Genomic DNA, 17,476 nt, shown 5'->3' on the forward strand with positions numbered 1-17,476 from the left:
CCGATTCAGGAAGTCGACTCAAAATGACTATCCGCTCAATAAACGACAAAAGGCATTTCTTTCCAATCAAACCCAACAGACTGCTTTTTTTTATTTACACCCTTGTGTCAAATGGTGCCATTTTACATTGCCTTCACCTGGAATGGAGGCCGACAAACATGGCTTACTATTCAGCGTGCAAAGACAACAAAAAGGCGCGCTAAACCCCTACGCTGGAACGGGCGGGGGAAATGATACAATGTAGCCGCTCTCTGAGCCGGCGCGCGCCGCCCGTTAAACATTCTCTCTCTCTCTCTCTCTCTCATTCACTCACTCACTCACTCAGTCTCTCTCTCACCACAGGCAGCGAGTGAGAGGCTACTTTGTTTCCCTCCGACTTTGTTACTTTGTGTCATTTCGCGTGAGCGCCAAAATGTCCGACATGAAATCCTCACATTATTTCTCTCCAAATGGGAAACAAACAGCTGGTGAGGGTGCACTCTTGAGTTTGAATTCGAAGCCACTATAGTATTATTACATGGCACTTGTAAAATATCACAGCAGCCTGCCTCTGAACGGGAATAGCCCAGTGGCTCATATAAATATGGCTGTTGAGGGTGCACTCGTGAGTTTGAAATCGAAGCCACTATAGTATTGTTATTGTTATTACATGGCACTTGTAACACATCACAGCAGCCTGCCTCTGAACGGGAATAGCCCAGTGACTCATATACAAATGGCTGGTGAGGGTGCACTCGTGAGGTCAAATTTCTAAGCCATTTTGGCCCTCTAGTATATGCCTCTCCCTTCGCACACACCCAGAGTGAGACAATGTTGTGTGCGTAATTTCTTTTTCACGACAGGTAGTACATGGAAATCAATGCGCTTTCTATGGAAAGAGGTGGGTGGCTCTTAAAAGAGCCTTTTGTGGTACAACATGTGTCGAGTAGAACACTGTTTGTAATAGGTTTACTTCTTCTTGGGGGCTGCCTTCTTGGCCTTGGCTGCCTTGGGCTTGGCGGCTTTGGGCTTGGCTGCCTTTGTAGCCTTCTTGGGGCTCTTTGCCGCCTTCTTGGCCGCTGCGTGGCTTCTTCACCTTCTTGGGGCTCTTGGCGGCCTTTTTGGGTGTAGCGGGCTTCTTGGCCTTCTTGGGGGACTTCTTTGCGGCGACGGCCTTCTTGGCTGCTACCTTCTTGGGCTTCTTCGCGCGGCGAGCTTTTGCGGCAACCTTCTTTACTTTGGGGACTGCGGCTTTCTTGGCGGGCCTCTTCGCCTCGACAGCTTTCTTGTTGAGCTTGAAGGAGCCGGATGCACCGGTGCCCTTGGTCTGGACCAGGGTGCCCTTGGTGACGAGGCTTTTGACTGCGATCTTGACGCGGGAGTTGTTCTTCTCCACGTCGTAGCCGCCTGCCGCCAGCGTCTTCTTGAGCGGCCAGGGACACGCCGCTCCTCTCCTTGGAAGCGGTCACAGCCTTGACGATGAGCTCTCCTACGCTGGGTCCCGCTTTCTTGGGCTTGGCTGCTGCCTTCTTCTTGGGTGCCTTGGCCGGCGCGGCTGCTGCGGCTGCTGGTGCGACTTCTGCCATGTCTGTCTGTCGTTTGGTCCGGTACACACACACGGTCTGCGAGGAGAAGTTTGCTGTAGACGCTGCTCTGGGCTATTGAAGCTCCACACGGAGCAGGGGGCTGGCCTTAAACGCGACATGAGAACCATGTAGACTCAAGGCACCCAGCTCGGCTTCTCTGGGCTGGCCAAATGCACTTTCACTTGTGTTTTCTGTTCGCCTATATCGGCCCAAAAGTCACCGACGGAGCCGTGTTTTTGGTCCAAAGCGAACGGCCCAGCGAAGCAGACTTGTCTCCGTTCAGAATAAAGTCATGTGGCCCGCGGAAGGGCCGTGCATTTTGTTGCGACTCGCTCAAAACCTCACCGTTCGACTGTCGGGTGGAGCGGTGCGCACTGGTTTACCTGTGCTATTTGTCTCCTAAATGGCCTAAAAGTGCATCCGATTGCGAGCAGCACTTGTTGTGTAGTGAGCCGAGATGTCTGGCAAGGGAATCAAAGGGTTTGGGGTCCCCTGATGTGGTCAGGGGTGTTTTAAAGAAGCGCTCTTTTGGGGACCTTAAAACACATGCACCTGTGAGGCCTGGCTGAGACTAGTGTTGTACCTCAAGTTTCAGGTTGTATTCGTCGTATGTACAGGATCCACATGGTATAAACAGTCCTACGACATGCTTACTTGCACTGTGTGTGTGTGTGTGTGTGTGTGTGTGTGTGTGTGTGTGTGTTATTGTATTAGTACTTTTTGTGCACTGGCAGTGTGAGTGTTGTTGTTGTTGTATTTGTAGCCTACTATTTCTACACAGTGAGATTGTGTGTTGTCTTCTGGTAGGTAGGTAGGTTGGCTGTCTCTACTAATATATTGTTCACCTGTTTGACTCCGCAGCGTGACTCGCCTCGGTCTTTGTGTCTGTGGGTCTTGGTGTCTGGCTGGCGCTATGGAGGCTGGCGCCCCATGGGTTATGGCGCGTTGATATAGGCCTAGATAGAGGGAGTCTCTCTCTCTCTCTCTCTCTCTCACACTCTCTCTCTCTCTCTCTCACTCACTCAGTCTCTCTATCTCTCTCTCTCAGTCACTCACACACCTCTCTCTCTCTCTCTCTCTCTCTCTCTCTCTCTCACTCACTCACAGTCTCTCTCTCTCCGTCTCTCTCTCTGTCTCTCTCTCTCTCAGTCACTCACTCAGTCTCTCTCTCTCTCTCTCTCTCACTAACTCACACTCTCTCTCTCTCTCACTCTCTCTCTCTCTCTCTCTCTCTCTCTCTCACTCACTCACTCACAGAGAGAGTCTCAGTCACTCACTCAGTCTCTCTCTCTCTCTCACAATCACTCACTTACTCTCTCTCTCACTCACTCAAACTCACTCAGTCTCTCTCTCTCTGTCTCTCTCTCTCTCTCTCACTCACTCACTCACTCTCTCTCTTTCTCTCACTCACACTCACTCACTCAGTCTCTCTCTCTCTGTCTGTCTCTCACTCACTCAGTCTCTCTCTCTCACTCACTCTCTCTGTGAGTGAGTGAGTGAGAGAGAGAGAGAGTGTGTGAGTGAGTGAGAGAGAGAGGAGAGAGGACTGAGAGAGAGACTGAGTGAGTGAGTGAGTGAGTGAGAGAGAGTGACAGAGAGAGACTGAGTGAGTGAGTGAGAGAGAGAGACTGAGTGAGTGAATGAGTGAGAGAGACAGCGAGCCACATGACTTTATGTGGCCCCCTTCCGCGGGCCACATGACTTTATTCTGAACGGAGACAAGTCTGCTCGCTGGGCCGTTCGCTCCCCACTTTGTCACGTGGAAGCCACTGCCTTTTATCCTGTTGCCTGGTGAGTGTAGTAGGAAGGAAAATACGCTACGTGACTCAAATGTACTACACTTTACATGGACATTTTAAGTCATGTAGCAGACGCTCTTATCCAGAGCCACTTATAGTTAAGTGAGTGCCTACATTTTCATACTGGCCCCCGTGGGAAACGAACCCGCAACCCTGGCGTTGCAGCGCAGTGCTCTACCAACTGAGCTACAGGGGACTATATATGTATGATGCGACCTGGACCGGAAATGACCCGTTGGCAAAAAGGGCTACGTTCATATATATATATAGGCCTACTCCTATTCTTCCTAGACAGGATTATTCACCCCCTTTTTATTCTTGCCATTATCGTTCTCATTCACATCATTAGTGTATAGTCCAATGATGGAGCGTCCATTCACTCCGTCCGTGTCCTACCGATTCAGGAAGTCGACTCAAAATGACTATCCGCTCAATAAACGACAAAAGGCATTTCTTTCCAATCAAACCCAACAGACTGCTTTTTTTTATTTACACCCTTTGTCAAATGGTGCCATTTTACATTGCCTTCACCTGGAATGGAGGCCGACAAACATGGCTTACTATTCAGCGTGCAAAGACAACAAAAAAGGCGCGCTAAACCCCTACGCTGGAACGGGCGGGGGAAATGATACAATGTAGCCGCTCTCCGAGCCGGCGCGCGCCGCCCGTTAAACACTCTCTCTCTCTCTCTCTCTCATTCATTCACTCACTCACTCACACTCACTCAGTCTCTCTCTCACCACAGGCAGCGAGTGAGAGGCTACTTTGTTTCCCTCCGACTTTGTTACTTTGTGTCATTTCGCGTGAGCGCCAAAATGTCCGACATGAAATCCTCACATTATTTCTCTCCAAATGGAAACAAACAGCTGGTGAGGTGCACTCTTGAGTTTGAATTCGAAGCCACTATAGTATTATTACATGGCACTTGTAAAATATCACAGCAGCCTGCCTCTGAACGGGAATAGCCCAGTGGCTCATATATAAATATGGCTGTTGAGGGTGCACTCGTGAGTTTGAAATCGAAGCCACTATAGTATTGTTATTGTTATTACATGGCACTTGTAACACATCACAGCAGCCTTTCTCTGAACGGGAATAGCCCAGTGACTCATATACAAATGGCTGGTGAGGGTGCACTCGTGAGGTCAAATTTCTAAGCCATTTTGGCCCTCTAGTATATGCCTCTCCCTTCGCACACACCCAGAGTGAGACAATGTTGTGTGCGTAATTTCTTTTTCACGACAGGTAGTACATGGAAATCAATGCGCTTTCTATGGAAAGAGGTGGGTGGCTCTTAAAAGAGCCTTTTGTGGTATAACATGTGTCGAGTAGAACACTGTTTGTAATAGGTTTACTTCTTCTTGGGGGCTGCCTTCTTGGCCTTGGCTGCCTTGGGCTTGGCGGCTTTGGGCTTGGCTGCCTTTGTAGCCTTCTTGGGGCTCTTTGCCGCCTTCTTGGCACGCTGCAGTGGCTTCTTCACCTTCTTGGGGCTCTTGGCGGCCTTTTTGGGTGTAGCGGGCTTCTTGGCCTTCTTGGGGACTTCTTTGCGGCGACGGCCTTCTTGGCTGCTACCTTCTTGGGCTTCTTCGCCGCGGCGAGCTTCTTGGCGGCAACCTTCTTTACTTTGGGGACTGCGGCTTTCTTGGCGGGCCTCTTCGCCTCGACAGCTTTCTTGTTGAGCTTGAAGGAGCCGGATGCACCGGTGCCCTTGGTCTGGACCAGGGTGCCCTTGGTGACGAGGCTTTTGACTGCGATCTTGACGCGGAGTTGTTCTTCTCACGTCGTAGCCGCCTGCCGCCAGCGTCTTCTTGAGCGCGGCCAGGGACACGCCGCTCCTCTCCTTGGAAGCGGTCACAGCCTTGACGATGAGCTCTCCTACGCTGGGTCCCGCTTTCTTGGGCTTGGCTGCTGCCTTCTTCTTGGGTGCCTTGGCCGGCGCGGCTGCTGCGGCTGCTGGTGCGACTTCTGCCATGTCTGTCTGTCGTTTGGTCCGGTACACACACACGGTCTGCGAGGAGAAGTTTGCTGTAGACGCTGCTCTGGGCTATTGAAGCTCCACACGGAGCAGGGGGCTGGCCTTAAACGCGACATGAGAACCATGTAGACTCAAGGCACCCAGCTCGGCTTCTCTGGGCTGGCCAAATGCACTTTCACTTGTGTTTTCTGTTCGCCTATATCGGCCCAAAAGTCACCGACGGAGCCGTGTTTTTGGTCCAAAAGCGAACGGCCCAGCGAAGCAGACTTGTCTCCGTTCAGAATAAAGTCATGTGGCCCGCGGAAGGGCCGTGCATTTTGTTGCGACTCGCTCAAAACCTCACCGTTCGACTGTCGGTGGAGCGGTGCGCACTGGTTTACCTGTGCTATTTGTCTCCTAAATGGCCTAAAAGTGCATCCGATTGCGAGCAGCACTTGTTGTGTAGTGAGCCGAGATGTCTGGCAAGGGAATCAAAGGGTTTGGGGTCCCCTGATGTGGTCAGGGGTGTTTTAAAGAAGCGCTCTTTTGGGGACCTTAAAACACATGCACCTGTGAGGCCTGGCTGAGACTAGTGTTGTACCTCAAGTTTCAGGTTGTATTCGTCGTATGTACAGGATCCACATGGTATAAACAGTCCTACGACATGCTTACTTGCACTGTGTGTGTGTGTGTGTGTGTGTGTGTGTGTGTGTGTGTGTGTGTTATTGTATTAGTACTTTTTGTGCACTGGCAGTGTGAGTGTTGTTGTTGTTGTATTTGTAGCCTACTATTTCTACACAGTGAGATTGTGTGTTGTCTTCTGGTAGGTAGGTAGGTTGGCTGTCTCTACTAATATATTGTTCACCTGTTTGACTCCGCAGCGTGACTCGCCTCGGTCTTTGTGTCTGTGGGTCTTGGTGTCTGGCTGGCGCTATGGAGGCTGGCGCCCCATGGGTTATGGCGCGTTGATATAGGCCTAGATAGAGGGAGTCTCTCTCTCTCTCTCTCTCTCTCTCTCTCTCACACTCTCTCTCTCTCTCTCTCACTCACTCAGTCTCTCTATCTCTCTCGCTCAGTCACTCACACACTCTCTCTCTCTCTCTCTCTCTCTCTCTCTCTCTCTCTCTCACTCACTCACAGTCTCTCTCTCTCCGTCTCTCTCTCTGTCTCTCTCTCTCTCAGTCACTCACTCAGTCTCTCTCTCTCTCTCTCTCACTAACTCACACTCTCTCTCTCTCTCACTCAGTCTCTCTCTCTCTCTCTCTCTCTCTCTCTCACTCACTCACTCACAGAGAGAGTCTCAGTCACTCACTCAGTCTCTCTCTCTCTCTCACAATCACTCACTTACTCTCTCTCTCACTCACTCAAACTCACTCAGTCTCTCTCTCTGTCTCTCTCTCCTCTCTCACTCACTCACTCACTCTCTCTCTTTCTCTCACTCACACTCACTCACTCAGTCTCTCTCTCTCTGTCTGTCTCTCACTCACTCCAGTCTCTCTCTCTCACTCACTCTCTCTGTGAGTGAGTGAGTGAGAGAGAGAGAGAGAGTGTGTGTGAGTGAGTGAGAGAGAGAGGGAGAGAGTGACTGAGAGAGAGACTGAGTGAGTGAGTGAGTGAGTGAGAGAGAGTGACAGGAGAGAGACTGAGTGAGTGAGTGAGTGAGAGAGAGAGACTGAGTGAGTGAATGAGTGAGAGAGACAGCGAGCCACATGACTTTATGTGGCCCCCTTCCCATGGGCCACATGACTTTATTCTGAACGGAGACAAGTCTGCTCGCTGGGCCGTTCGCTCCCCACTTTGTCACGTGGAAGCCACTGCCTTTTATCCTGTTGCCTGGTGAGTGTAGTAGGAAGGAAAATACGCTACGTGACTCAAATGTACTACACTTTACATGGACATTTTAAGTCATGTAGCAGACGCTCTTATCCAGAGCCACTTATAGTTAAGTGAGTGCCTACATTTTCATACTGGCCCCCCGTGGGAAACGAACCCGCAACCCTGGCGTTGCAAGCGCAGTGCTCTACCAACTGAGCTACAGGGGACTATATATGATGATGCGACCTGGACCGGAAATGACCCGTTGGCAAAAAGGGGCTACGTTCATATATATATATATAGGCCTACTCCTATTCTTCCTAGACGGGATTATTCACCCCCCTTTTTATTCTTGCCATTATCGTTCTCATTCACATCATTAGTGTATAGTCCAATGATGGAGCGTCCATTCACTCCGTCCGTGTCCTACCGATTCAGGAAGTCGACTCAAAATGACTATCCGCTCTATAAACGACAAAAGGCATTTCTTTCCAATCAAACTCAACAGACTGCTTTTTTATTTACACCCTTTGTCAAATGGTGCCATTTTACATTGCCTTCACCTGGAATGGAGGCCGACAAACATGGCTTACTATTCAGCGTGCAAAGACAACAAAAAAGGCGCTAAACCCCTACGCTGAAACGGGCGGGGGAATGATACAATGTAGCCGCTCTCGAGCCGGCGCGCGCCGCCCGTTAAACATTGATACAATGTAACCACGGTCCTACAATGTAACGCAGCCTACCTACGCATTCATTCGGTGGCGATGGAATTGCTCTTTTTACTGACAGAGTGGGTGGCTCTTAAAAGAGCCTTTGGGTTAGTAGAGCAGTCCAAATGCGCTGTTTACTTGGAGCTGGTGTACTTGGTTACGGCCTTGGTGCCCTCGGACACGGCGTGTTTGGCAAGTTCACCGGGGGAGTAGCAGGCGCACGGCGGTCTGGATCTCCCTGGAGGTGATGGTAGAACGCTTGTTGTAGTGGGCCAGGCGAGAGGACTCTCCGGCGATACGCTCGAAGATGTCGTTCACGAACGAGTTCATGATTCCCATGGCCTTGGAGGAGATGCCGGTGTCGGGGTGGACCTGCTTCAGGACCTTGTACACGTAGATGGCGTAACTCTCCTTCCTGGACTTTCTGCGCTTCTTGCCGCCCTTCCCTGCGGTCTTGGTGACGGCTTTCTTGGAGCCCTTCTTGGGCGCTGACTTTGCTGGCTCGGGCATGATGACGTCTCGTTGCTTCTCAGAAACGAATGAGGGGGTGAAGGGCACTTACCCGTCTAATGAAGAGGAAGCTAAGCAAAGTCAGCGGCAGTGGACACTCCCCTGCTTGCTCGTAGGCGCCCCCTGCTATTTGCCCAGTGGAGCTCTAGTGCTCAAAAGAGCCTTCCGCTCAGAGGCTAGCTTCCCGAACAAAGACAATTGAGGGCGCGCGCTGGTCCTCACCCCTCCCTCCTCTCTATAGCCTATGCTCTGTGACCGATGGGGGATTGTGTGTTTCAAAAGGGGGCCTTTGATAGTTGTCCAAATGGCACGATTGTTGTGCCAAATAATGCTGGTGATAGAATTGCCCACTTTGGCACCGTCAGACATAGGGCTCGCATTTTGGACTGTGTGTGTGTGTGTGTGTGTGTGTGTGTGTGTGCGCGCTGTCCCCCTCTTTTCGAGCCACGTCTACCGACTCGTGGTGGCTTTATGTTGTCCAAATTCCACTATTGCTTGACCCAAAATAACAACGTCACTACACTTTGCCACTGTCAGATATAGGCCTCCCTCTGTGCGCTAAAACTGGAAGGTACATTAGAATCCTCTAATTAATACTCCCTGTCCACTCGAAGTGGCTCATACTTTCCTACTAAATAGCATACTGAAGAAAAAAAAAAACACTATATGGAATGGGCCCTTTTGAAGCGGATGTGGGTGGCTCTTAAAAGAGCCTTTGGGTTCGAGTCGGGGTGTTGAGGTTCCGAAGAGAGTGCGTTTAACCGCCGAAACCGTACAGGGTGCGTCCCTGACGTTTCTGGTACCTTTCTTAGCAAACCAATAATAAAGCTTCTTATAATGGGATAATTGTTATGATGTTGATCATTTGTATTGCCGCAGGATAGCCTCAGATGTGTCGTCAAAGAACGGCCACAGAAAGAGGGCCCATCTCAACTGTTCATTTCAAAAGGGACAAATTGGAGGGGGGTGCACTGATGCCATAGGGCCCAAGAGCACAGACTGCCACTTTATCATTCAGTGCAGTTTCACATCTCAGATGTGACTAGCTTTCATAGGACAACTTATTGTTGCCATAATTGTCTCTTACCTGTACTTACTGGCTGCCGGCCCTCGGTGGAGTATATCGAGGAACAGAGGGTGCCTTTTAGGATAAGGACTAACAAGGTTTTGACTAGGTGGGATACAGCTACGACCGGAAGTGACTTTTCCCTAGCAGGTTAGGCTAATTAGGCTAGAGTGCAGATACTTGACGTGTACAGTACAACAACAAATCACAGAGGGCCTGTTACCACACCCTTAGGCTTCAACATAATAATATAACAATATATAATAATACTCATACATAATAATCGAACATCACCTTTGACTACAGTGACATTGGTAGTAAGTAGGCTACAGTATAATGGATAGCTACCCAACTGGGACAGAAAGTGGAAATGGAAGGGGACACGAGTGAGCAAAACTCCTAACGACATAAAAACACAGACACTTCAGTGGAACGCACAGGGCAAGACGGGAAGGAAGACGTGGAGAAGGACTATTGAAGAGGAGATGAAGAACACCGGAAGCATCGAGTGAAGAAATGGGCCCGGAACAGGGTTAGGCCGAGATGCACTGTTGACGCCCTATGCTTCATTTAGGACCTCAAAGAAATGAGTCAACTCCTATAGGGACTATTTTCACCGCCACCTGCTGGACCAGAGGTCATGTGGCCAACACTCTGCTTGAGATCATTAAGAGCTATAAGGAGTCCATCAACTACCTGGTCAGTCAAGTCATATAGGGGGGGGATTTCATGGCCACCTGCTGGAGCAGAAGTAATGTTTGCCAACACTGGCCTTAAAATCATTAGGAGCAATAAGGAATAAATCAACTCATCATTCAAGTCATATAGGGAGGGATCTTAGCACCACCTGCTGGATCAGAAGTACCCTTCACCGTAGGCACAAGAGAGCCATCATCTCTCAACTGGTGCAATTTCCATAAGTACGTGGTAATAAAACAAACAACGACAGCTCATCATATAGGCAGTGGTTTCAAAACTCTAAGCGCATGTTCAAGTAGAGCACACCAAATCATACATGTACTTGTTCATCATACTGAATCAGTGTTTAATCTAGAAATACATGCCTCGCGTTGCAATACGTGTTCTTGTAAAGTCATTGCTTTCCACAATGCAATGCTCACATCACTTTCCGTGTGATATTGTTGGTCATTTGTTCAAATGTATTTGACTATGACTTAATCCGACTGCTCTGAATTCATAATCACCTCACGGTTTGGTGTTAACCTACCGATTTTCAACTGCTTTGCCTACTGCAGATTAGGAACGCTGTCATGAAAATGTATGCTTGGGAAGTCTAAAATGAGGGTAACTCCCCTTAAGGTAAATGTCTGTGTTCTGAGTGGCAAAAAAATACTGATTTTTTAATAACATTTAGATATGTGCATACTGCCTGTACTTAGGCAAACGCATTTAGAAGGGAAAGAAGTGGAACCAATGAATACTTTTCTTGCTCTTCAATCAAAACAAAACCTTCACAAAGTGGTGCGTTTTGCCCCTAAATGACCCCTGAGGATTAGTGTGTTCTCATTTGTCAGTAATTGACCCTGACATACTCCCTTTAAATGGTACTATTTTACGCAAACGTATACTGTAATGTACTACTATTATGATGTCACTTCACGGTAAGTAGAGCGAAATGCTGATCTTGACAAGGTCAGAGACGTAAGGTATGTCCCAAATGCATCCCCTATACCGTAAACGTGGATCCAAAAGGAAGTTGCTGGGGTCTATTGGATGAGGGGTGTACTCAACTGTGCCTATAGCGTGTCAAAAGTCCCCCAAACGGGAAATACCCCTTGGCAACTGGGCAGAGGCCCTGTCCATTTCAGCACCGCGGACCTCCCCTATTACCCGTGTCGTGAGTGGAGATGCAGCACAAGCGCTGTCCATACAACGGTGCTGAATACAGCAACGCATGCGCCGATCCTGCCTTTGTACTTCCTAATGGTAGCAAATGTTTTGGTGGAGTTTGACTATTATAGATTAAAAAAACAACGGATCGGCGCAATTTGCAAAACGCGCACCCCTTGGGGACCCAAGGACCGCGTTTGGGAAACGCTGGCCTAAAGAGCAAATAACCATGGTGTGCAGTACCCAAATTTAACCACAAGATGGACTCCGTGCTCCACTGTAAAGTTTGGGCCTCTGCATGAGTCTCTCAGCAGCACTGCAACATGGGACTTTCAAAGTAAATTGGCATGCAATGTTTCTTCTGGACTACATTCAAGGCAACTAATGACACACAACTAATACTGTCAATTATTCATCTGAACACAATTCTTGTAACTATTCGGCCTATATTATCACCAGTTTCTTTTCCCCCTCCTTTGTAAAGCATTTTACGGACAGACAGACAGACAGCCCTAAGCCGGTTCCCACCCACAGGCAGCGAGTGAGAGGCTACTTTGTTTCCCTCCGACATTGTTACTTTGTGTCATTTTGCTTGAGCGCCAAAATGTCCGACATGAAATCCTCACATTATTTCTCTCCAAATGGGAAACAAACAGCTGGTGAGGGTGCACTCGAGTTTGAAATCGAAGCCACTATAGTATTGTGATTGTTATTACATGGCACTTGTAACATATCACAGCAGCCTGCCTCTGAACGGGAATAGCCCAGTGGCTCATATATAAATGGCTGGTGAGGGTGCACTCGTGAGGTCAAATTTCTAAGCCATTTTGGCCCTCTAGTATATGCCTCTCCCTTCGCACACACCCAGAGTGGGACAATGTTGTGTGCTTAAAAGTAGCCTAGTGTGCGTAATTTCTTTTTCACGACAGGTAGTACATGGAAATCAATGCGCTTTCTATGGAAAGAGGTGGGTGGCTCTTAAAAGAGCCTTTTGTGGTACAACATGTGTCGAGTAGAACACTGTTTGTAATAGGTTTACTTCTTCTTGGGAGCTGCCTTCTTGGCCTTGGCTGCCTTGGGCTTGGCGGCTTTGGGCTTGGCTGCCTTTGTAGCCTTCTTGGGGCTCTTGGCCGCCTTCTTGGCCGCTGCGGCGGGCTTCTTCACCTTCTTGGGGCTCTTGGCGGCCTTTTTGGGTGTAGCAGGCTTCTTGGCCTTCTTGGGGGACTTCTTTGCGGCGACGGCCTTCTTGGCTGCTACCTTCTTGGGCTTCTTCGCCGCGGCCACCTTCTTTACTTTGGGGACTGCGGCTTTCTTGGCGGGCAACTTCGCCTCGACGGCTTTCTTGTTGAACTTGAAGGAGCCGGATGCACCGGTGCCCTTGGTCTGGACCAGGGTGCCCTTGGTGACGAGGCTCTTGACTGCGATCTTGACGCGGGAGTTGTTCTTCTCCACGTCGTAGCCGCCTGCCGCCAGCGTCTTCTTGAGCGCGGCCAGGGACACGCCGCTCCTCTCCTTGGAAGCGGTCACAGCCTTGACGATGAGCTCTCCTACGCTGGGTCCCGCTTTTTTGGGCTTGGCTGCTGCCTTCTTCTTGGGTGCCTTGGCCGGCGCGGCTGCTGCGGGTGCTGGTGCGACTTCTGCCATGTCTGTCTGTCGTTTGGTCCGGTACACACACACGGTCTGCGAGGAGAAGTTTGCTGTAGACGCTGCTCTGCGCTATAGGCCCTTTTCACGATGACGTCATCTAACTTCCGCCTTTCCGCGTAGCAGGTTAACTTCACTTCCGTTCGCCCGTAACCTGAGACTTCTCTTCTGAGGTACGTTTAAGTTAAATTAGTAAAGTTAAGAGTAATAATGTTTACGTATATGCAATGGTTTGTAACTTGCTAACGTTATTGTTAATTCATAATTGTTCACTGCCTTAGTTACTTAAAAGTGGGCTAACGTTAGCTAACAACAACTTAGTACCAGATACCGATAACGTTAAAAGGTAGCGTTACATTGCTGCCTGGCTGTAATGTAACAAGTTTACTTAGCTAGCTATCTAACCCTTTGTTAGGCAGTTAGTTTATTCATGAATGTATAGTAACTCACCTATTCAAATACTGTTGTGCATGATAGCTAGATAAATATTGATTCCTGGTCAAAGCTGAATGTTAATTTAGCTGTTTCTTTTCTCCCGGTGTCTGTATCGCAACAGTATCCCATCCAACACCGAAGCATGGCACAATCTTCGAGAAGATGCTATTGCAGTGTACCATTTTGTTCAAACAACAAACAGAAATTCCCGTATCTTCCCGTAAAAATCTCCTCAGCTCAGCAGGGAGGACACTCTTAAGACCCAGGCCATCGCCCGGCTGAGGATTTTAGTCGAGAGGGCCATACGGAGGGTGAAGGAGTACCATATCTGGGATGGGCTTGTTCCTCTTTCCACAGTGGGTTCAGTGAATCAGCTGTGGGCCATCTGCTGCCTCATGTCGAACTATCAGGGACCTCTTGACATTAAAGGAGACAAACCAGTCTGATGTTTTTGTCAACTGGAAGTTGTATATTTCCTGAGTAAGCTAGATGGGCTGTAAATAGAAGTACTTTTATATTACTGTATTGTATGTACAAAAAAATGTAAATATGAATTAACTTTGTTGGTAATTTAATTGATCTAATGTTATACTGTATGTTTTTGTTAAGGGTAATAACTTTTTCATAGCTATTAATGAACCTAATGTGATATATTGTAAAAATATCCAACTATTAACCATGTTATGTGCTTATGTGTCATGGCACTGATGGAACTATTAAATATATGTTTGCAAGCAACTGCTTCCAATCCTTTTTGATTTTGGTAAGAGCATTTACAACATCGCAATCCTTTTCAAAATTTGTATTTCAATACATAGATATACAGTATATAACACAATTAAGTTCATTTGCAGTTAAAGAAAAACATGTCGACATTTACATCACAATCCTTTTCAAAATGTGTGTTTCAGTACATAGGAGATATACAGTATATGACAAGTTAATTTGCAGTTAAAGAAAAAAAATGTCAAAGGTTCACCTTCCACATTTACCTTAACACTATTTACACATAAAATTCTGCCTTATGTTTTATAACTTAAGAAGACATCCATGTAGATGTTATAATAGAAATGATCAAGCTTCTGTCGCATTGAGTGGATAATCTCCTCATCCCTAAAGATTCTCTCAACTGTGAAGTCAGTGCGGGTATCTGTAATGAAGTCACACCACTGAAGTCCGCTTAAGGCGAGTTGGCCTTGAACCTGATAGTAGTATTTGTGGCTCTTCTTAAGGCAGGCCTGGCCTTTAACTGTGATCAGGTGTTTAACTTGGGTAACATTTTCAACATCGCAACTCTTAACCTCAGCAAGACCAAATGGTGGTGCTTCTGTTGGGCAGAAGACTTTAGCATCCGGGCTGGCTGCAAGGTGAGGTGAATCAGGGTGGATGATGACCCCGCATTGTTTCAGAGAGACATCACAAAAATCAGAATATTGCCTCAGTATCTCAGGTTCCAGATCCAACCCTCTTCTCATAGCAGCTGTCTGAGGAGTTCCTCTCAGAATGCGGGTTGCCAAAGCCTTGGCAGACAACTCCCCACGAACATGGCATATTTCACGGAATCTGCTGGCTGTCAGTCGGGGTTTGCGTACCTGGCTCCACAGCTGGCATTCTGACTGCATTCTTGTTTCTGCTTCAATAGCAGCAGACATCTCCTCTGACACAATCAGGCTGTCCAAATGACATTGTTGTATGTAGTTGGGCTCAAAATCAATGGGAAATTTAAAGTTGTAACCTTCAATAGGCAACTGAGGAAACTCACTGGCACCAGGGTGTTTAATAATATCTCTACTTAATTCTAGAGGGCACTGGTAAGAAAGCACAGACCCAAATGGCACAGGGCCAAATTTAGAGTCCACCAAATTAAGGCCCTCAAGCCCGTGCAGCAATTTGCAAATCCCTGGTTGTGGACGGATGTCTTTCAGTTTCTCAGCACTGGCCATGACGTGAGGATCCGGAATAGGCCCTGGCATGAAAGTGAGATATGTCAAGTTTAGATTTCATTAAATGCCACCTTATCTTTTTCACTAAAAAAGACAACCACACTCATCCAGTCTCGTACATGCTTCTAATACAAATAAAAAAATATCCACTGAAAGTCTATATAAAAAGTAACAAATAATAATCACTTTTATGTTTGTATTATTTTAGAAATGCACTAAAGTCTTTGTGCTCTAGTACAGGCGGGGGGCTCATTCAGACTCACCATCATAGGCTCGGTACAGTGTGCACTTCACACCAGCTCTGACACTTGTTTTTTTTCTTAGCCGCTGGTTTACACACCGCCATATCATTGGTGGCCTCTGGTACAATTCCCTGTGATATAATAATGATGAACAATACATTGTCAAAAGTCAATACAAACTGCAAAGTTCTGCATCAGTGTAACAAATAATGTCTGACCTGTGTCCTAGGCCGGTGCCAGGTCTGCAGTGCGCTGGTGCATGACAGAGGCAATGGCACTGTCTTAAAGCCCATGGTAACATAGTGAGCACTTTGAAAAAGAAGTGCTACTATGTGATTACATAGTGCTTTCCCAGCAGAGCAGGAACATGACATGTGATTGAGTACCACAGGAACCTCTGCAGAGTCTAGTGTAACCTGTTCATAGAGACATAACAATTAGTGCTGTACTTACAAAACATTTTTTCTGCGTTTCATTATAAACTACTGTACACAATTTTCAAAACCCAATTTCTTTTTTAATTAAGAAAAATTGGCTGTTCTGAAACCTTTGACAAGTAGTGCCAACACTTATCGAAAATTTGAACATTTTGAGTTATCACAGAATCTTTCCCAGTCTTTATTGCCGTCAACAACCCACATCGGTTTGTAAGAATTTCGTTGTGTATTAAGTTTAATGATACAAAATCAGAGCTCAGACTGAGAAACAAACTGATCCACAGTGGAACATTGTGGAATCATTCTTATTAAATCTGCAACCGCAGCAAAACACAACAAAAAGAAAACTTATCTATCTTAACCTATCTTATCATAATGTTAGAGAACTGTTTATCTGAGAAACCTGAAGCCGATGAGCCTCCTCATTTTTCTTCATGGACCTGTAACATCGCCCTCTCACTGTCACCTCACCGTTAACTACACTTGAGACTGTTTCAATACAGTGATTGGGAGAAAGGGCGCAGCATTAGCCATTAATACATTACTGACTCTTATCTTACGGTCGATACAAACAGCAGTAATATTAAAAAGAGGCTGCAAAACAGAAACTCGTCAGCTCATAACCTTCGCTAGCATAGGGCTAATTTAAGCTAAATAAAGATAAACACGTACCTTCATAATCAAACAGGTAACCTTCAACGAAGAACTTGTAGCCTTTATCAAGCTTCGATCTTGAAGTAAGGGACCACTTGTCAGCAAGTCGTTCTACGTCGTTAAGTCGTATTGGTGGCAGATGTGAAAGGGACTGGGTGAACTCCATAATGATGTGCTACTAGCTAAGCGTTCCTAAGCGACACCGGATGTAAACATAACCTGCATCGCGGCAGAACGGAAGTTGTCTGACGTCACGTGAAAAGGGCCTATTGAAGCTCCACACCGAGCAGGGGGCTGGCCTTAAACGCGACATGAGAACCATGTAGACTCAAGGCACCCAGCTCGGCTTCTCTGGGCTGGCCAAATGCTCTTTCACTTGTGTTTTCTGTTCGCCTATATCGGCCCAAAAGTCACCGACGGAGCCGTGTTTTCGGTCCAAAAGCGAACGGCCCAGCGAGCAGACTTGTCTCCGTTCAGAATAAAGTCATGTGGCCCGCGGAAGGGCCGTGCATTTTGTTGCGACTCGCTCAAAACCTCACCGTTCGACTGTCGGGTGGAGCGGTGCGCACTGGTTTACCTGTGCTATTTGTCTCCTAAATGGCCTAAAAGTGCATCCGATTGCGAGCAGCACTTGTTGTGTAGTGAGCCGAGATGTCTGGCAAGGGAATCAAATGGTTTGGGGTCCCCTGATGTGGTCAGGGGTGTTTTAAAGAAGCGCTCTTTTGGGGACCTTAAAACACATGCACCTGTGAGGCCTGGCTGAGACTATTGTTGTACCTCAAGTTTCAGGTTGTATTCGTCGTATGTCCAGGATCCACATGGTATAAACAGTCCTACGACATGCTTAC

The 17,476-nt window shown here is 47.6% G+C and overlaps 4 protein-coding genes across 4 annotated transcripts; all 4 read right to left on the reverse strand.

Moving 5' to 3' along the window:
- Window positions 1-868: 868 nt before the first annotated feature.
- LOC121562324 (histone H1-like) lies at window positions 869-1,565 on the reverse strand. The gene is made up of 2 exons (XM_045216058.1): window positions 1,449-1,565; window positions 869-1,402 (listed from the first exon to the last, which is right to left on the reverse strand). The coding sequence occupies exons 1-2, from the start codon at window positions 1,563-1,565 to the stop codon at window positions 869-871; spliced, it is 651 nt and encodes a 216-aa protein (XP_045071993.1).
- Window positions 1,566-4,840: 3,275 nt separating this feature from the next.
- LOC123485164 (histone H1-like) lies at window positions 4,841-5,336 on the reverse strand. The gene is made up of 2 exons (XM_045216059.1): window positions 5,145-5,336; window positions 4,841-5,092 (listed from the first exon to the last, which is right to left on the reverse strand). Exons 1-2 carry the CDS (start codon window positions 5,334-5,336, stop codon window positions 4,841-4,843), a joined length of 444 nt encoding a protein of 147 aa, XP_045071994.1.
- A 2,593-nt stretch (window positions 5,337-7,929) lies between these two features.
- On the reverse strand, window positions 7,930-8,389 carry LOC123485159 (histone H2B-like). The gene is given in 2 exon segments (XM_045216052.1): window positions 7,930-8,052; window positions 8,054-8,389. Coding segments are annotated over 2 exon segments (375 nt in total). The 5' UTR covers window positions 8,357-8,389; the 3' UTR covers window positions 7,930-7,980.
- Window positions 8,390-12,186: 3,797 nt separating this feature from the next.
- On the reverse strand, window positions 12,187-12,983 carry LOC121563944 (histone H1-like). Its single transcript, XM_041875554.2, has one exon. The coding sequence runs from the start codon at window positions 12,915-12,917 to the stop codon at window positions 12,309-12,311; it is 609 nt and encodes a 202-aa protein (XP_041731488.2). The 5' UTR covers window positions 12,918-12,983; the 3' UTR covers window positions 12,187-12,308.
- Window positions 12,984-17,476: the final 4,493 nt, after the last annotated feature.

The sequence above is a fragment of the Coregonus clupeaformis genome, unplaced genomic scaffold (assembly GCF_020615455.1).
Source record: "Coregonus clupeaformis isolate EN_2021a unplaced genomic scaffold, ASM2061545v1 scaf0588, whole genome shotgun sequence".
NCBI classification, from domain to species: domain Eukaryota; kingdom Metazoa; phylum Chordata; class Actinopteri; order Salmoniformes; family Salmonidae; genus Coregonus; species Coregonus clupeaformis.